The 19646-nt window shown below is 40.5% G+C and overlaps 1 protein-coding gene across 1 annotated transcript in view; it reads right to left on the bottom strand.

The window, feature by feature from the left end:
• col13a1 (collagen, type XIII, alpha 1) overlaps positions 1-19646 on the bottom strand; it is a 102752-nt gene that overhangs the window by 43835 nt on the left and 39271 nt on the right. The window contains exons 16-28 of the mRNA XM_071205674.1: positions 19144-19170; positions 18710-18754; positions 13959-13985; positions 8941-8976; positions 8805-8858; positions 7778-7864; positions 7642-7668; positions 7522-7557; positions 7376-7432; positions 7259-7282; positions 7130-7174; positions 6810-6854; positions 6507-6641 (exon numbers count right to left, since the gene is read on the bottom strand). Of these exons, the coding sequence (XP_071061775.1) occupies positions 6507-6641; positions 6810-6854; positions 7130-7174; positions 7259-7282; positions 7376-7432; positions 7522-7557; positions 7642-7668; positions 7778-7864; positions 8805-8858; positions 8941-8976; positions 13959-13985; positions 18710-18754; positions 19144-19170 (645 nt within the window). The remainder of the gene's footprint in view (positions 1-6506; positions 6642-6809; positions 6855-7129; positions 7175-7258; positions 7283-7375; positions 7433-7521; positions 7558-7641; positions 7669-7777; positions 7865-8804; positions 8859-8940; positions 8977-13958; positions 13986-18709; positions 18755-19143; positions 19171-19646) is intronic.

Below are 19646 nucleotides of genomic sequence, written 5' to 3'. Positions count from 1 at the left end.
ACTTATTTGAACTGATATTATACATATGAATTATACTCTTATGTATGTAGATAGAATAAGAAATGTGCAGAATATGTTTAATGGTGGAGATACACACATATTGATAGATGTCTTGTAATGCACTGTTGAGGAACCGGCTGTGACCCAAGTTGTTCATTCATTGCATAACTACACCGTAGTTGTGTATGATATGTCAATAAACCTTTGAAAATCTTGAAAGGGATGTGCAAAATAGCCATAATATACAGTCTTTAATTAACTATTAGTAGAGAATAACGAGTAATGAATATACTTTATTACTTGTTTCCATTCATGTCAATTGCAGATACATGTTTAGTCTTCTCAAGCACCAACTATCAAATATCTCTCCTGATTGTTGGCACTTCACAATCACCTTACCTGCATTTTACTCAGGTGTAACTAAAGTCTGATTTAAGGGTTGTTTATATTTCACATAATTAATCAGAATCTGCAAAGTAACTCAAATAAATGCAGTGGAGTAAAAATACCAGGTTAACCTCTGAATTGTAGTGGAGTAGAATTACAAAGTAGCAATGAGCTGTCATGTGGGTATATATTAATGCTATATAGTAATGCTGCGCATTATGGACACAAGCGATTTTCACCCATTTATTAATTATATGTTTTACATTTGATAACACCAATGTGTTTAATACTGGCAACTTCTAATTGTGGGAAAAACGAAAACGTTCAGTAGAGACGTCCCATAGAACATTTTGCGAAACACAATAGCCAGCATGTGTAGTTCTGGGGGGGCGTTCGAGTCCAGTTTTGGATAGTCTGGCGTGGTTTCGTTCCATTTCACACAGCTGTTTGACGCTCTGCGTAACCTTACGGGGACTGTAGTCCTAAACGATAGCTGGGGATTATGGGTAGTGTAGTGTTTTTGGCCATACTAAACTCAGAAATGTTGACAATCGCAATGATGCTCGAAATGTCCCTTATAGGCCTACGTCTGTTTCCGGTTATTTTTATTTTGAAATTCAGTTCCTGACGGACACCAAAAAAGCCCGAGATTATGGAATTAAACCAATAAATAAAAGCAAGGATAATTGTGTGTTATTGGTGAGTAAATAACAGTGTGTTATTTTGAAAAGAATAACAAATTAGAAGGAACAAATATTTAAAAATACAGATTTCAGTATCCTGAGGCTCTGAGCCCCATTTATTTTCCTCACAGACGGCAACAGAAGTCCGAACTTATATGATTTAAAATAAAAGCAATAATTGTGGCTTGATATTGAGTAAGAACATGTTTTTATGAACCACACAGCTTCCGGTCTTCCACGACCCGACCGGAGAAAAAGACGTGCTGCAGGCAGTAGAAATACATTGCTTTTAAAATCGTGCTGTGCAACACGAAAAAAAGGGGCAAATCGTGTTGGTGAACACGAATCAATAGATTCAAAATCGTGTTGGTGAACACGAAATGCCGTGAGACTGGGTTGAATACGTGATATAAACAAACAACAAATAGCTGTGCGTTAGCTTCACCTTAGCATGTGTTCTTTGCAGGTGTTTGTTGAGGTTTGATTATGACTGATTTTAGTAAGTAACGAAGTAACGCGTGTCGGGCAATGTTAGTAACTGTAGTGTGATTACTGAATTATAAAAGTAGCGCGTTACACTTCTCCGTTACCGCCAAAAGTAATATTATTACAGTAAACTCAGTACACCCAACTCTGAGTGTGAAACACATCACCATCTATTGATGAGTCACTACCATTTATAACTACTGAAAGGGTGCGTTGTTTTTAAGTTTAATATACATGTCCATTTATGAATGAGTTATAACATTCACGCTGTCCTAATACACATTTTTCACATGAAATGCAGAGTAAGATGCAAAGCGCCAAGCAAAACATTTTATTCACACATGAAGAAAATCAGGACTCAAAGTAATGACTGTTTAGTATGACTGATACACATATTTAAACATATTAAAGACTTGGTAAGAGATAATGGTACTCAGACTGGAAAGGCTTTGAACCTTGAAAAAGCGTCCACCAGGGTGAGACAGAGCCAAGCCAAGATGACCATTCAAGAACCTTGAGGTGTTCCTCCAACAAACTCTCTGTACGGTTTCCTCTCAGTCTACGGACATGTCCTTTGACGGTCGACCTCGCTCTTTCTATATGTTGGGTATGACTGCCAGTCTGGGGGTTCACCAACCACCTGCTGTGGTTTATGGTGTAGTGGTTGTACCCCATGTTACTCAGCACTCTCCTGTATGCCCTCCACTCATCACTCATAATGCTACTTCCTGACTTAACATGCCGTCTAATCCGTGGGACAAGGTGGCATCTTGATCGTTTCTCCACTAGTCTCCGCTTTTGTCTTTAACTCCCATCATTCCGAAGACCCATTTATTCCTTCTCCAGGTATGTCCAAAGCGTCCACGTGCATACTAACAAAAAAATAAATCATAACATCATCTTAGTTAACAACAAAATGCACACAAGTTACAGTAACAATTGTTGCACATCATGTTTCAAAATGCAATACTTGTTTATTAGGTGCATTGTATAACATAAGTTAAGGATAATTATACAGTAATACAAAAAAATATATATATTCTCTTATACAAGAAAGCCCAGTCTATAACTGCCGGACATAGGACTACTCAAATAAAATAGTTTACTATTTATTTGATACCAATTTGGTAATACAATTAATAAAAATAACCAGGTTTGGGTTCGTTCTTCAGATGACTGTGACGTTAACGTGTAAGCTCAATAATGAACTCCAGCTCAACCAACCATATTGTAATATCTAAGTAATCATCTTGAGAAATTACATTAATATTTGTAATATACACACATCTTATTGTGAGGTTGATTTCAACTACACTACGCCGCTCTTCAACACGACTTTGACGTTAGCTTGTCTACATATCGATCATAGCTAATTTAAATGAATCTTATCAAAACATACAGTTACCTACCTAATAAAATATCTCTCTAAGTTACAAGGATGAACTTATTTTACTAACCTCAAACAGAAGCCGTTTGTTCTACAGTATTATCCCACTTAACGCTTAACACTTCTCTATTACGTTTTAACAAACATAAAACTATTCAAAAAGAGGTATAAAGACACAATTCTCACAAGGTACAGGGATGACATTCCTAAACCATAACTGTTTATATTCTTGTTTTGTATTCTATTAGTGAATTTGTGTTTGTATGAATTGGTGTATGTACATATGTATATATATATAAATATATAGAGACCATTCTCCTAACTTGCCTGTATATATTATATGAATGATTATATAAATTATTCAAGATTATAAGTATACATTTATATTGTATGTTAACATATATTAAGATGTAAAAAAAAAATAGGAGAAAAAAAGGGAGAAGGGGTCGGAATAAATAAGTGTACATTTCTTCTGACCCCTTTTCGGAAGTGTAATTAGCTAAAGCTTTGTTGTTTATTGATATCAGACAATGACACTACAGATTCTTCAATTATTAGTTACATATTTCGTGTTGTTATTGCATTCATTTGTATAGTACTGTATCATGTCTGTATCATCTTTTGTTTCATTTGTATTTGCTTTGGTTTTACACGCTCGGAAAATAATAATAAACTAAACTAAACTAACTTGGAGGCTGTGATTAGCATTGTTAGCACAGATGTAGCCATCACTTGCTTACTACATGTTAACTCAAGCCTTAACATTCATTAACATTAGCTGACTAAAAACATAAGCAACACATAAATAAATTACTCGAATTTCACTTACCGCAAAACTGCATTCATGCACCGTCTGTTTTAAGCCACAATAGTACGATATAAGCATGAAGAACAGTCCACAAGGCACCAGCACAACACACACGGCAGAGTTCAAGTTATGTTCCCCGGATGAGTTAAGCAGGCAGAGCCCCTGTAGCATCACGGAGCTGCTAGCAGAGCAGAAAGCTAACAGCAGCAGTCAATGGACAGACCTGTCACTCAATGTGACCACGCCCTGATTTATGCATAACTTTAAGGCTTAATATAACTTAAACTAATTATAAATGCTAGTAAATCATTAATAAATGGTGATTTGTTTAACACATTTCAATACAAATGATAAATTATAAATGGTTGTAACTCATTAATAAATGGTGATTTGTTTAACACTTGTAGTAACTCGTAAATAAATGGTCATAAAGAGAAGAAACATCAAGATGGAAGGGGGGAATCAACTCAGTGAACAACAGATACCAAGGATGCTAGCTGATGAAGAACACGAAGTAAGCTAAGTAGCCAATATAAGGCTTAGTCATCTTGCCAAATAGTGAGCCTGTGTTGATGTATGAAAACTATGTTAGAACTGGTTAATAAATGGTTGTTAATGATTAATAAAGTGTTTACAACCTAATTAATAACCTAATTATAAACCCTTTATGAATCCTTTATAAGGGTAGTCTTATTGTAAAGTGGTACCCAATACATACAACTTTATAAGCACTCAATCTATCAAATATGTTTTGCGGCTCCATACAAAAATAATGGTTGGAAAAGGGGAAAAAATTGCTTTTTTCATCAAAAAGGTTGCAGACCCCTGAGCTAATGTATAAAGTGTAAGGTAAATATTGTGCTTTACATTTTTCTTTATTACATATAAGTCATATTTTCGCCAAAAACATTTGATGAAATCATAACACATTTAATAGTATAGGGGGCTTAAAATAAAAATGACAATGCTACTAACTGTCACAGTCTGCTTTCTCACTCACCTATTTTCTGCATTAACATTCCTTAGTCACCTGGTAGTCACACCCTCTCTCTCTCACTCTGTTGCACCCATCAGCTCCATTAGTATTTAGGCCCACTTCACCTTCACCTCAGTGCCAGATGGCACTATGCAGCATGCCAGTCTTTCCCGCATTACCCTTCAGATTGCTCTCCCGGTTTCGACCCTGCCTGTCCCTGACCAGCCTGCCTCGCCTGCTCCCTGACCCGTTCTGTACCTGCGACTCCCGTCCTGCTTTCTCCTGGAACCCTCGCCTGTCCCCGACCAGCCCTTTGCCTACTACCTGCCGTTTTGTCTCCTACCAGCCTATTGCCTTCAATAAAGCTGGTTACCGACTATCCCTGGTTCCCCGTGTTCTGCATGTTGGTCCTCAGCTCGTTTGTGACACAAACAAGCATGGATTTGTTTATTTTACATATTATATACAAAATGAGGGGCTGGTATGGCACATTTTATTTCTTAAAGCACATATAAGATATTTAAAGTACATTTTGCTTACGTTTATTTGTATTGTTATTATTATGTTTCTGAATGTGGATTTGATTTGCAATTAAGCCTTTTTAAATTGTTGCATTAGTACTTTTACTTAGGTGTTGTCTTCCCATTACTGGCCACTGCACATTGTCCTTCACATATTCCCATAACACAGGGGGCCAAACAGCCCGCTGCAGACCGCCAGCAGCACAGGGCCTGTCCTGTTCAGGATAAGGTGGGATCGGATGGAAGACACTTTAGCATCCAACTGAATTTTTAGGAGCATTTCATGAATGTTATAAACCATATGGTTTATACAAAGGCATTTTCTATTCAGGGACTGAGTGGTGTGAGGGCCGATTTATTTCAATGATTTGTTCTTGTATTCTTTTTGTATTCACTCATCCCTTTACATCAAACATAATCATAAACAAACAAAGCAAGATATAAATACCAACAATGTAAGTATCTCACACGGTAAGAGGTCTAAGCTGAATGAACCAAATGAGTCTCAATGCATTGTTTTTTAAGGGGAATATTGGTTAACAAAATCTGTTTATAGATAAAGTATTTATTGTTGTTGTTGTTGACTAATATAATTATATTTGTTGTAGAATGATCTCCTTTCACAGGAATGACTTTGTTTGATTGAATTAGGTGAATCTTGGAAATGATGAGCGAGTAGAACTTAAAGGGTTAGGTTGAGGAAGGATGCAACTAGTATTATGTATTGCACACAGAATCAAATAAATAAGCATTGTTTTGAAGTATCATTCATCTAAAACATTTTCGTCAGTTGTACTTCTTAAATGAATTAAAGTACACTTATAATAAACAGTAGATGTGAGTTACACCTACTCACAATACTAAGTTTACTCAACCTACTTATTGTGAGGACATGAGTTTGCCAACTTATTAAATGTTACAGTGTACCTGTCAAACATTCAGAACAGGATGACACGGGGAATAGACATCCCAAAGATATACTGTATTGGAGGCCACACCATCCAACCCCTACACGTCCAGAAGGACTGCCTCAAAGGAACACCAGCCTCCAAGTAGCATAGCCCTTAATATGGCTCACATTTGGGATCAAAGCCACAGTGAATCAAAAGATAAGCGCAATGTCATCGGTCGGCCCCTTCCAAGATAGTGAGTCTCTAATTAGAAAGCCACAGCCTTCCCTCTGGGTAACGACATATGTGGGGTTGGGCTTTGGTCGGGGAACCTCAGGCAGTGAGTGATGTGGGGGGGGGGCACTCACAGGTGATCCAGATAGACCCATGTCTCCCTTGTCTGCTTTGGGTCCCGGGAAGCCCATGACACCGCTCTCCCCTCTGGGCCCTTCATGACCGGCTGGGCCTGCAGGACCAGTATCTCCAGGCTTCCCTCTGGGTCCCTGAAACACAAACCCATGTAATGAGCCTGAAGGAATCCACGTGAAAACACACATCCTTTACAGACATGTCCAAACGGGAGCATGGTGCACCCTCTCCATGTGTCATCAGCTGATGAAGTTAACAACATGTGATCACCATGGTGTCACTATTCAACTGTTTGGTATTACCTTATCTCCGTCCACACCTGGAGCACCCGGCAGACCAACTTCACCCTGAGGAAACACCAAGGCTTTATTACCCACAAGGCAAAGCAAGCAACTGTTTGAAGGCTAGAGTCCCTAAAATCATTTTATTGTTGTTGTTAATTTAGGCTATCCTTTTTATTTTTATTTTTTAAATACACCTGATTCAATAAACTGACATCAAAAACCAGGGGCCAGTTATCCTTAATTGGTTTATAGGGGCCAACAAGATTTGCCCCAGGGCCTCCTACCAGAATTATCCTCTGATGATAAAACTAAATGATTAATAAAATAGCTTTTCCTACCTTGTTTCCAGGGGGGCCTGAAGGTCCAGGTAATCCAGGGGGGCCCTAAGAGGAGGACACATGTTGTCATTCAAAAGGATATTTTCTACTGTGTCTGCACATGTCATGGAAATGCTTTGAAGTTCTTACCATCAGGGGTATGTTGCGAATATCCTGTGGAGGAATACAATTTGTTGAATTAATCTTTATTTGATTCTACACGTTTTATACATGTAAGTTAAGTGAAACATAATATGAGTTACATACATTTTCATTGTTGTGGATTTCAGCCTTTCCTGGCTCCCCAGTTGGGCCTGGAAGACCCTATAAGGAGAGAAAGACAATAACCATTAACATTTTGATAAGAAAATTCATATTTGATGTACTATGTATCGATATATGGGTTGACTTACTCTTGGTCCAACTGAGCCTTCAGGTCCTGCTTCCCCCTAGAGGTTAAAGGAAGGTATGACACTTAGACCCTCCATCCACAGTCTCAGCTTGTGATAGTATTTTAAATGCTGTTGTCTTACCTTGTCTCCCTTGTTGCCTGTGTCACCCTGGAAAAGGAATATATATTGTGACTTCCATGGGCAGTAGATGTGTTGTGTTAACAGTGCTAATTAATAACCTATGATTGGTACTCAGTGCCAAACGGTTTCCCTTTACCTTGGGTCCCAGCTGGCCTGGTAGTCCTGGGGAACCCGGTTCTCCTTTAATTCCCGTGGCAGCAATGCGTGGCTCTCCCTTGTCCCCCTGCAGTACATAGAGAACCCTTATTACCATCAACCCAATCTCCGGGTCCATCGTCAGTCTGACATGCGTTTAGCCTCTGGGGGCTTCAAATATTATCTCTGGGTTTCCAGGGAAACCAGCAGATATCCAGGCCAGGAGTTCCTCTTCTGTGTGAGCTCATAGTTACAGTTGGGGTTAAGAGAAGATGTCATGCCAATTAGCCAATAAGCCAAATTGATAAAAAGTTGTAAAAGCTAGATGGGCTCTGAGATTGCATTATGGCATGTTTTGCACTCCACACAGTTTAGCTGCATGCAACCAAAGCCCCCTTAAAGGTACTTGGTAAATACTACAAATACTGTTCATAGATTAGAATGCTTACCGAAAAGACATTAAAGAATTATTTGACTGGTAATTAATGTCCATTTAAATGGTCTCAATCCTGTACTGTTTTATTATCATTTTTAATTGGCCAGTTAATTACATATTTGTGTCAATATTAATTGTACTCAAAACTTCTCATTTCCATTACAAAACCCCTTATGGCACACTTAAAATGGGATCCCCACATCGAGCTGAATTCCAAATCTCCAAAGCGAGTTAGTGAGATAGTTCACAACACATCCAAGACAATACATTCTTCATTGATTCATACTGAATCATATGATACTGTGTAGCATCCACTGACAGATGACTGACACATATGATAAGGTCAACAACAGAGTTAGTTATGTGAATGATACCATCCTTAAAAAGACCAAAGAACTCCACGTAATGGCAGGTGAAGCATGGCCGGCAGCACAGACAGGTACAACACAACACAGGGAGCTTTGGGCAGTCACAACACCAAGCAAAGCACTGATGAGTATCTGACTTCACAGACGTCCAGTTACTAGAGGAGTGAAGACCCCTGACAGAAGCACAACAGACAGTTAGGGGTGCCGTTCCATTCAAGGCCTACCCTGTAGCCCCTCTTCCCGGGGATGCCAGGGGACCCAGGGACGCCAGCCTGGCCCTTTGCAGCGGGAGAAACATGGTTATGACCCACTGATCTCAATGCGTGTAATAACTACCACACAGCTCAGACTTGACTTCACCTTGAACCCAGGAGCGCCCGGGAGTCCTGATCCTCCCTACCACGGCAACAAGGTCAAAGATGGTGGAAAAAGAAGAAAATAAAAACAGTTGATATTGTTTCTTCCAGATCGTAAAAACGACATGCAGAAAAGCGCAATCACACCACATGCAAAATAACTACAAAGAAATGCAAAGAGGCAAACAAAGACTCCAGATAACATCTGAGCAGTGTGTGTGTCTCTAGTCTGAGAGGACTGCTTCTCTGCAGAACTGCACAACGCTAAATAACTACAACACACTTTACCTTCAGTCTGGTTGTACTTGTAAGTGGGTTGGGGGGCTAGGGAGGGACCCATTGTATCTTTCAATATTAAAGTATACAGTAACATTACAAACCGTGACTGATTACATCACAGCATGAGGAACTCTGTGAAAGTGGTCGTTACAAATAGAAAGGGAAACGCACTTGAGCCTTTCAGTTCATCTGTAGCTGCTGCTCTTTCAGATGACCGAGTCGATGGTTTAAAGATGATGAGCAGTCACAGCTGTGACCACCACCCACACCCAGCTCTCTGGTGGGGGGAGCTCCTTCAGTCCGGGTTGCCCGCCTAGTGGAATCAATATGCCCTCAACTTTGTTTCTGCTAATACTTAAATTGAATTTCTTATAATTTGTTCATTATCCCTTAGTTATTAACAGAAAGGAAAGTAGACCAGCACATTTCAACTGATATATGTGGACTTAATAACCAGAACCATGCAGCCACACATACAGTGTACAGTGTATTGTACATGTTGATATGTTATTGAGAGCATTGTTATCACTCCAGCGTCTTCTACTGCCTGCCAACCATTGGGGAAATACAACAAGCATCCAGTCTCTGATATTATTATTGTTATAACTGTATCCTTGGAAACGTATCTTCTCTCCAATTCTAACCGCACATCATCAGAGTGTTGTGGTGTAATGGTGTCATTAAAGCTGTACGTGTCCGTCCTAAGACAGATTTGGTAGGAGTGACCACATCGACGACAGAATGTCCACTGGTGCACATTAGTCTGTGTTCAGATGAAAGCTTGATCTCCAAACCCCCAGAAGGACCTGAGTGGTGATGGCTTAAAATGCACAGAGGGCCATTAGAGCGGCTCCCCAACAATCAGCTGACCCAAACAGGAAGCAGCGTCCCTCTTTGATCTGCCTGTAGCATTCCTCTGGAAAGTTTGACCATGCAACTATTTTAACATCTCTCTTTCCGTGACATAAAGTGTGTGCAGGCTTAAATGTCACATTCAATGTCATGATTTATCAATATGCTAATCTCTTAATTGAAGCCATGCAGACACAGGGGTTTCCACTTCAATGGGGAAGTAATGAGAAATGAGTCTGAACCAATAGTGTTATCATCTTCCGGGGATATAGCACTTGTTTTCATTGTTCTTGTGCAGCAGCCAACTCAGTTTAAAGGTCCTCACACACCGAGCCCATTTTCGGCATCGATAGATGTCGACAGATGTCGGAACGTCGATGAGCGTCATGTCGCCCTACTCAGATTGGTGTGTACTGCACCGTCGTGTCTTTCCGGCCGTGACGACACCTTCCGCCGCCGATTCCACTTGTCGAATCGGTAGGCTGTCGGCCAAAGAAATCACTCTGATTGGCTGTTCAGCTAGCGAATCAGTGCATGAGAAGCGAAACGGAAGTGAGAGACCAAAACAAACGATTAAGAAGGCAAATCTGAGATTTCCTTTAACTCCAGCTCTCGACTCAGGATCGGGAAAGCCCCGTGAGCTTCTCGCTGTAGAGTGAAAATGGAACGCACATGCTATTTGTTGTTTGTTTATATCACGCAGTCTGTTCTTCTTCTCTCGGTTATCACGCAGTCTGTGGCCCAATCCCAAACCACCTACCCTACCCCTCCGTGACGGAGTGAACTCCGTCTGTAGCCACACTCGCAGCTCAACGAGGCTCCTCCTGTCAGATGGAGGGAGTAAACACAGCAGCAAGCTTGGGGACGGCCTCCCTTCTCTCCGGCAGAAACAGGAAGTGCCGTAACTGTATGTAACAACGGTTTCAAATCAGCATCTCTTGGACTAAAAATGTAATCGTAGGCTGAAGTCTTTGCGGTGTTTTCCAGTGCGAAACATGGCCAAGACGCAGGAGACGTGTGTTCTTTGGTGTCAGTTTGGTGTGTAGGGAGCTTTAGAGGAGGGACATGGAGACTCAGCTACTCACGGCCAGACCTTTGCTAATGACTTATATGTACAGGTTCCATGTGTACACTGACAGTGAGCCAGGATGCTTGGTAACAGAATGATAGGATTAGGCATAGGCCAATATATCAGTGTGCTTATGCAAAGCTGTTATGAGCTCTTTAAAGTTATTCAGCCATCACTTAGGCCAAATATTATAACAAATATATTACACTGAAAGATTCATTGTCAAATATATAAATAATGAATGATATTGTGACGTGTTTCTTTTAATAACATGTATGTGGACCTTTATCCTTTCAGTATGACTGTTCCCTTCATGTCATTGCAGTTGTCATCAGTGTTTGCATGTTGGGACACTTGTTCAGCCAGTAAGCCAGTTTTCTGATTATACACAGAACACGTGCAGTCGCTGCTCTGCCTTGGTGTCTGCGTTGCGCTCCTCTCTCCTCTCGCCTGTCCATGGAGACATTGCAGTTCATCCTGCTCCCCTACAATCCCCCAAGGAGTTACTGTGATATATATGGTTATAGGTATTATGAAGAGTGGCCTGAGAATGCCAGTACGACAGTTCATGTACCAAACAGAAATCTTCAAGGAAGCATCCTCGATAGAAATAAGAACAACATATTAGTAAAATGCTATGATGTTTCAATGATTTCAGTAAGACATGGACATTGATCCACTTGATTCACTGCACTCATGAAGAGCTGAAACAAGAAGTGTTGCAGATGGTATGGTCACTGTGAAGAACAACCCAACATGGTGGGTGATTGGGAAACTTAACTGCTGTGTTGCCCTTTGCTCAGAGTAATGTCTCCAGCTGGGGAGCTCATTGCTTCTCATTTGCAGTGAAAGGAAGAAGGTCGAGATAGCTTTTCATGTGCTCAAAGAAGTGCATTTGTTGGCAACCAGTCCTTTGTCGTAAAAGTCACTCTCTCTGATGTCGTGTGTTTCAGTTCCCACAGGTAAAGTCAAATCAAAGCTGCTTTCAAAGACAGAGATTATTACACGTCTAGTCTACAGCGAAGTAGTAGAGTGTTTCACCAGGTTGACAGATGGGACTTGGGTTGGTAGTTTCGTTAGCTTCCTTCCTGTGCTTTAGAGAAGTCATCATTTGCGGTCAGCATCGTGCAGATCTTGTTTCTTCTCCCCCAGAACCTCTACCTGGCCATTATTTTCAGTCTGGAAGGGGCACCAGCAGCCAGCTCATTGAGGTTAGAGATTTCCCCTGGGCTGATGGAAGCCCAACCCCTTAAATGACCTTACCCACATAAAAAAATCGGCCTGCAAAAGCACTTCCTCTTATTAAATAATAAAAGCTTTTTCCAGAACAGTTTTTCCTGTGGCTACCAACGCATATTCACTTCCCTTGAAGTTTTCGCTTTTTACTTGTTCTTCCTCTTTCCCACACCTGTCCATATGTTTGGCTTAATAGAGAAAACACACACATGGTAGCGGCCAAAGAAGAGCTGCTGCAGGTCAGCTGGGACTAAGACTCCTATGTGTAGTCCGCATAAAGTGGACATAGATTTATTATATCAATTAGTTAGCGGGCCAAATGGAAGTGTTAAGAACAAAAACGACAGAAAGAGAGTCCCTGTAGGCACTAAAGTAGTTAACTCTGAATGTTTATATTGGACTTAATAGGACTCAAACCTTGAAGAAACTACAATAAAAACTGGCCTGATTATCCATCATGACAACAAATAAATAAAAGTTCCTAAAAACAAATGAGATGTGCATTACTGCCAGGTAAAGCCTCAAAGCACAACTGAACATTGAAACTGTGATAATTACCGTAATATAAGTCAAACCAATAAAGTGTAACTGTGTGTCCTCCTAAATGTATAAATCCATGATGGATTTTAACATGGCAACGCAGTTTCAATCATCCAAGCTTCAGTGGCCACGTTGGTGATCGTGCCATGCATGAACAGACTTTGACATGCCACACACACACACACACACACACACACACACACACACACACACACACACACACACACACACACACACACACACACACACACACACACACACACACACACACACACACACGCACACACACGCACGCACACACACGGCTTTCTCTATACCTCCCCCCCCCTCCCTCCTGGGAAACCCCTCCTCCCTTCATCTCCCTACAGAGTGGATGAAACAGCAGTTCAGAGAAGTGGTGGGGCAGTTAAAACAGACACACCCTTTCAACCACGAGAAAATGAAAAGACAGCGAAGGCTCAGGGGGAGAGGAGTACTCCTCCTGACATGGAGCTGACAGGAGGAGATCTACATCTTCACAAATGACAGCAGGGCCTATTGTTTCCAGTTAAAGCATGTCTGAACAAAATGGCCGTTCACAAACATTTACTACACTTAAGAAACTGAAAAGTTTACTTTAACTAAATGTTTTATTTCAACAAATTTCGCATAACTGTATAAGGTTAGTTTAAAGCAATAACCTTAAATTGAAATAACTATAGCTTTCAACTAACCTAATGCTATGTGGAACCTGTGGACATGATACATTTAATTAAAGTCAATGTTTATTGTTTTCAGTTTAGCTATTAAAGGTGGCTCCAAAAAAAAATATTGTAGGAGGATCTTTAAAGAAAATTATTTTGTAAAAAATAAATAAAATCTAATGAATACAAACAGAATGAACACAATAGTCTATGATGGGCTCAGGATAGAGGATTATGGGGGTCAAGCATTTCCACAATGGTGGACCCTGAACAGAACATGGTTAATGAGCTTCAGCCCTTATTTGTAGCAGTTCCTTAAACAGTTAGGACTCTTCAGAAAAATGAAAAGGTAAACAATCTTACCTTTGTCCCGAGGTCTCCCTTTGTTCCCTGTGAAGCAGAGACAGATACCGTTGAGTGCATCAATGGATCACAATAACAGCAGTCCACTAGATGGGGCAGGAGACCCTCTGTGAGCGTTACAATGAGCACAGAGGACTGGGTCCACCCCTCACTGAGGGGGTGTGCAAACTGAAGGAGCATTTAATCTCTGTAGTTGTTGTCCAACCTTTGGAGGAAAAGCCTGGAAATAGTTCCTCTCCTCTGTCCTCTCACTGACCCTCAAGTGAGTCGCCTGATGTGCTCATAAAGCCCATGGCAGAAAACAGAATCATGGGAACACAAAATAAGATGGAAGAATGGTTGAAGTTTACAAGGCTATACTGTGCACAGAAACTCACAGCAACCAAGTTCTTCCAGCAGACCCGGCCACAACGTTTCAGAAGGCTTCAGGAAAAGCACTTTCCCAGAGAGTGATGCAATGGATACTCTGCGCTCTGTTGTGACAGCAGCCAAACTGTTGGATGATACCCAGAGGATTGAGATGCTTGACTTTACCTCTGGGGAGGTTAGTGGAGGGGGAATTTATTGACGATTGAAAATAACTAGGGCCGGGACTTTAACGCGTTAATTAAGATTAATTAATTACACACAAATTAACGCGTTAAAAAAATTAACGCATTTTAATCGCACTTATTTTTGCACAGCGGAACGTTTCTCACTGGATGAGTTTCAGGCGTACCGATTATACTGGAGCACCAACTAACGTTCATGACTTCAGCATGGGACTTCAAACAACAACAAACCACGGTGAACAATAGTCAAACATGAACGAACAAGCTGATGAGACCACTTTGGTCGGCCCCGTGGATGGAACATTTTGTTTTAAAAAACGGACGGATGGAAGCGTCGATAAGAGCACGGTTGTGTGCAAATTATGCAAAAAAGAATGTGCATATCACCGCAGCACATCAAGCCTAAAGTATCACCTAAATGCAAAGGATGTAGCAGCTAGCGTGGACGTTAGCCCGACTCCGAGTGCAAGGAACCACACCCTGACCCAACCCACACTCAACCAGATGACTGGTTTCAGGGCCAGGATAAGTCAGTCCACGTCTGAGAAAATAACCAGCTCCCTGGCTCACTGGACTGCACTCGACTGTAGACCGCTTGGAGTAAAATCCATGTGAAAATTGCTTCTCACTGTTCTCAGGTCAAATATGTATATTTGATTAAAAATGCGATTAATTTCGATTAATTAATTACAAAGCCTCTAATTAATTAGATTCATTTTTTTAATCGAGTCCCGGCTCTAAAAATAACAAATGCATTTATTTTTTATGAATTTAAAGAATTATAGTTTACAGTGGCGACTGTTCACTAGTGTCAGCAGAAAGTATTAAAATAATGATTACAACAAAATGCAAAAAATAAATTAAAATATATATCATGTTTAATCATCTGATTCGTCTGTACATTGCTGTTTTAGTATGAGTTCTTCTAATTAGTGTCTACAGTGTGTGCCTATTGAGCTGTTTAGAGCCATGTGGGACAAAACCCGATCCTGCCCCTCCCTCTCACTGTCTAAGTGAACGGTGACTGTAAAAACTACACTGCGCATGCTCAGAGTATTTTCCTATTTAATGTGTGTGGCAATAAATAATGACCATAGGGGCATTGAGCTGCCATCCCCACCATACGTCATCATCTCACATAATTCAGAGCTGATTGGCTGTAAGTATGTGTGCCGCGAAAAGTGTGGTGTGTGAAGAGGAGGAGAGAGACGCGTCCTAAAACCAGGAAGTAAGCAACGAGATTTCTCCATAGGATTTTAGAAAATAGCTCAAAATAAGATCTGTGGGAAACGTACCTATTAGATAAATGCACCTTTTATTCAACCGGATAATATCCACATGTCTACCCTACTTTTATCATTTTCGAATCATAAATCCATCATTTAGATTTATGATAGACTTTTGAAACTACAAGAAGATAAGGAGGACTTTTACAAAAAAGTAATAGAGATTTTTGTCCAGAAGGATAGGCAAATGGACTTCATCTTCAAGTCAAGGTAAGACCACAATTGTATTGAAAATGGGATCTTACTAAGAGAGAACAATTCAATATTTAAATGATAAAATTAGATTTTTTTGGGTATCCTTTTGTTGAACTGTCTGTTTAAAATGAATCGAAGCATCAGACAAAAAAAGCTTTTGAAAATAATATTATATTTTGATTTAGGTCAAAATATAATATTTGTAAACCTGAAGAGTCAGTGCCAGTGCCTCAGCAGCCATGAACCTCACTGCAGAAGCTTATATACTGTATAGACATCTAAGTTTGTTGTGCCCCACCACTTTTGTACATATAGAAACGCCACTGATAGTTTATATAAAATATATCTCAGTTGCAGACATTATGTGTTGTTTGGCATAAAAGCTACATTTTTATTTGAATCTGCAAATCTCTATTATTGGTTATTTGCAATATATCATATTGATTTGAACCCTATGCTGTGTGTAGGGAATCTCACTGAAGCCTTTCATTGGCAACCAAAAAGAGGAACATCTGCACTTCCTAAATTGAAAGGCGTGGTTTATACATATTTTAGATCGCTGTAATTTTTTTTATACAATCTGGGTTGAGTGAAAAATAAAATGTGATCACTATTTACGGTAGTCTAAAGGCAGGTTTGTGCTGGAAGTACTGACCAAGTTCTTATGTCACATTTTAGTATTGCCTCAGCTCGCTGGGAACCTTGACTGAGGTGGTACTAAAGAAAGTACCAGTTACAAGGTAATATCCTTAGGGGAAAACCAAAAAAGAGAAAGTCAAGTAACAATGGTACAATAAAGATTGAGTAACATACACAATGACGAGGTCATACATGACTCTTTTAGCACTGATACAACTACAGACACAGGGAGAAACTGAGTTGGCCAGCAACACAACTCCAAATGAATGTGTCTGCTGGATGTAAATCAGCGGCTGCATGCTGTGTCAGGGCCCACTTCTCCCTTAAGTTCTGAGTGAGACAGCAAGATTACTTGCGATTTCACATTGTCTTAAAGGTGGGGTAGGTAAGTTGGAGAAACCAGCTCGAGTGCGCTCGAATTTGAAAATACACAGCCGGAAAAAATCTGCCACTTCCTTCCAGAGCCCCTCCTCCAACACACACGAACGCCCACATGACCAATGAGGGCACGAGATAAGTTTGTGCACAGATGGAAGGCTGACAGGCAGGTAGGCCATCCAGTTACTTTAGCCGGGCCGGCTCAGATGATTGGTCGTGCTTTTTACAGTACTACGGCTTCCACAGGTGATGTTTTTTATAGATTTGTTGTCAAAGGACTCAAGATATTCATTGCTATCGGGATGTAAAGAGCATTCCATGGAATATAACAAAACGTGTATCTCGAGCCGGTTTCTCAAACTTACCTACCCCACCTTTAACATAAAAAAAGTCATAAAATAAAGTTTTTGTTACCGCAAACCTCTCTTGGTAAAGATTTGATGAGAGTTTAAACATGAAGACATTTGTTATGTGTAACCATGTAAAGGCTTGGATTTCAAAGCGTTGGCTGTGCACATGTACTTGTTAGTTGTTGTTTGTGTCCTCTAACAGAAGTGTGCCAAGACATTATGAGACGGTAAGGCAGGTGGAGTGAAGCATCACTCACAGCTTCAAAGCAAGATTAGACTATTTAGACACTGTGTCTGCCATCGACACAGTGTGTGCGTAAGTGTGCGTGTGCATACGCGCTGTTGTTCCTGTCAGTACTTAGGAGACTAACATTCAATAATCGAACAAATGTATCCCATTAAATAAATGCCAAAACCATAAATGTGGCAGCAGATGGTACCTGCATCATTTTGTGAGGTCAGGGCTGTAATATTTTTATTACACACAACTTCAAAACCAGCTTCATTAATAATGACTGTGGTGCTAACTTGGACAAGATGGGGGACAACATCCACAGCCTTCACTTTTAGAGCTCAGGCTGATATTAGAGTCAGACAGTCCAAAGGTCCAGTCCTTTAATATGACACACCCTGTTCCAGTCAAGATGAACATACACATCAGTTATGACAATGTCTCAAATGATACTTCTCGATAGCATGGAGACATGGCACGGTAGACGGAAAGTGGGTACGATTTTAAACTGTTATTGCTCATGATTAATCACATTTTATTATTGTGATGAACGCAATAACATGTTTCAATTGATTGACACCTCTAATCAAAATATATCGTTATCAAATCTACGGATAGCTGACATAGTGCACAATTACATTTTCAAGTCAGGGTGACTTGACATGTTTTAATCATGTCTTCCTTACTGCAGTTTCTCCAGAGCTTCTCACGGTGCAAGTGCATTAGAAAAGGATCCCTTCACGGCCAGAATGGAGGAGAGGCCTGATTACATCACATGACATTCACTTGTTAGACGCTTCTATCCAAAGCGACTTACATACTCAGTACTGTGGACAATCCCCTCAGGAGCCATTTAGGGTGAAGGGTCTCAGGGACACAACGACATGCCGACTGCAGTGGGACTCAAACGTGTTACCCCCTGATTCGAAGTCCAGCACACTTCCCAAGCCACAGCCTCCCCACAATAATCCATGATTCATTTCAATGTGCATACATGTTAAGTAGATCTTAAGCATATGCTTAAGTTTGTTTTAAACTTATTGTTGTCATTAACCGTTGAATGACAAACAAAAATGCTGCAATTAAATGTAAAAAGTTATATACAGGCAGAGTGGAATACCTTTGAGCCGTCAGAACCCGCTGGGCCAGCGTTCCCTCGATCCCCCTGGGGAGGGACACAAAGACAAATATCAGACACTGATTGACAGGAAGTTGACGAATAACAAACATGGTGTGTGGACCATTTCCCTCTGAGGTGCTTTCAAGACCCTCTATGAACTTTTATATTGTACGTATTTATCTCGTTAATATAGCAGCTTACAGATGGTTACACCTTCCTTTATCATCTGCATGTATCCTTGCAGCTGCCTTTAAACACATGGTATATGAAGAACCACCGTTACTGAGGGAAACACATGTTTTTTGCTTGACTTTTGTGATTACAAATCTATTAATTACGTGATGGAGTGTGTTCTCATATTTCCACCCAATCACCCATCCTGGATTCTACTGACCGTATTTATTTTTAAAAGTTAAGCACAGAAGATAGCTCACCTTTTGTCCTGGCACTCCCGGTTCACCCTGGAGAGTAACAAGAGTGTAAATAAATATGAACAGAAATGCAGCTGGCTGAGGCTTGTTTTTAAGGATTTAAAATCATGTCTTTCTCGGATCAAATCAAATTAAGTTTTATTTATATAGCACATTTATAAACGATTGTTGGTCGAGCCAAGGTGCTGTACATATAATAAAAATAGCCTACAGTCGGGGACGTGCACAGGCACGGGCTAATGTTGCCCGGGCAACGGCCCTTTTGTCATTTTTGGCTGACCTGCCCCTCTGGAGAGAGTGAGAGGTTTATGTTTTTTCTGTTGTGGCCGAATAAACATGATAAGCCCACAATTAGTATTGTAGCGTCTCACCTTGTCAGCGCTGTCACCTGTCCCCAGTCACGTGACTTTGTTTACAATCTGACAGCTGAAAGCAAAGGACAGCCCTCCGGCCTCATATGGCTATGGTGATCATACCAAATGCCCACCTGGCTTTGGTGGCAAATC

The sequence above is a fragment of the Pseudochaenichthys georgianus genome, chromosome 15 (genome assembly GCF_902827115.2).
Source record: "Pseudochaenichthys georgianus chromosome 15, fPseGeo1.2, whole genome shotgun sequence".
Taxonomy (NCBI): domain Eukaryota; kingdom Metazoa; phylum Chordata; class Actinopteri; order Perciformes; family Channichthyidae; genus Pseudochaenichthys; species Pseudochaenichthys georgianus.
The sequence above is the reverse complement of the archived record's forward strand: the minus strand, read 5'-3'. Positions and strand labels throughout refer to the sequence as shown.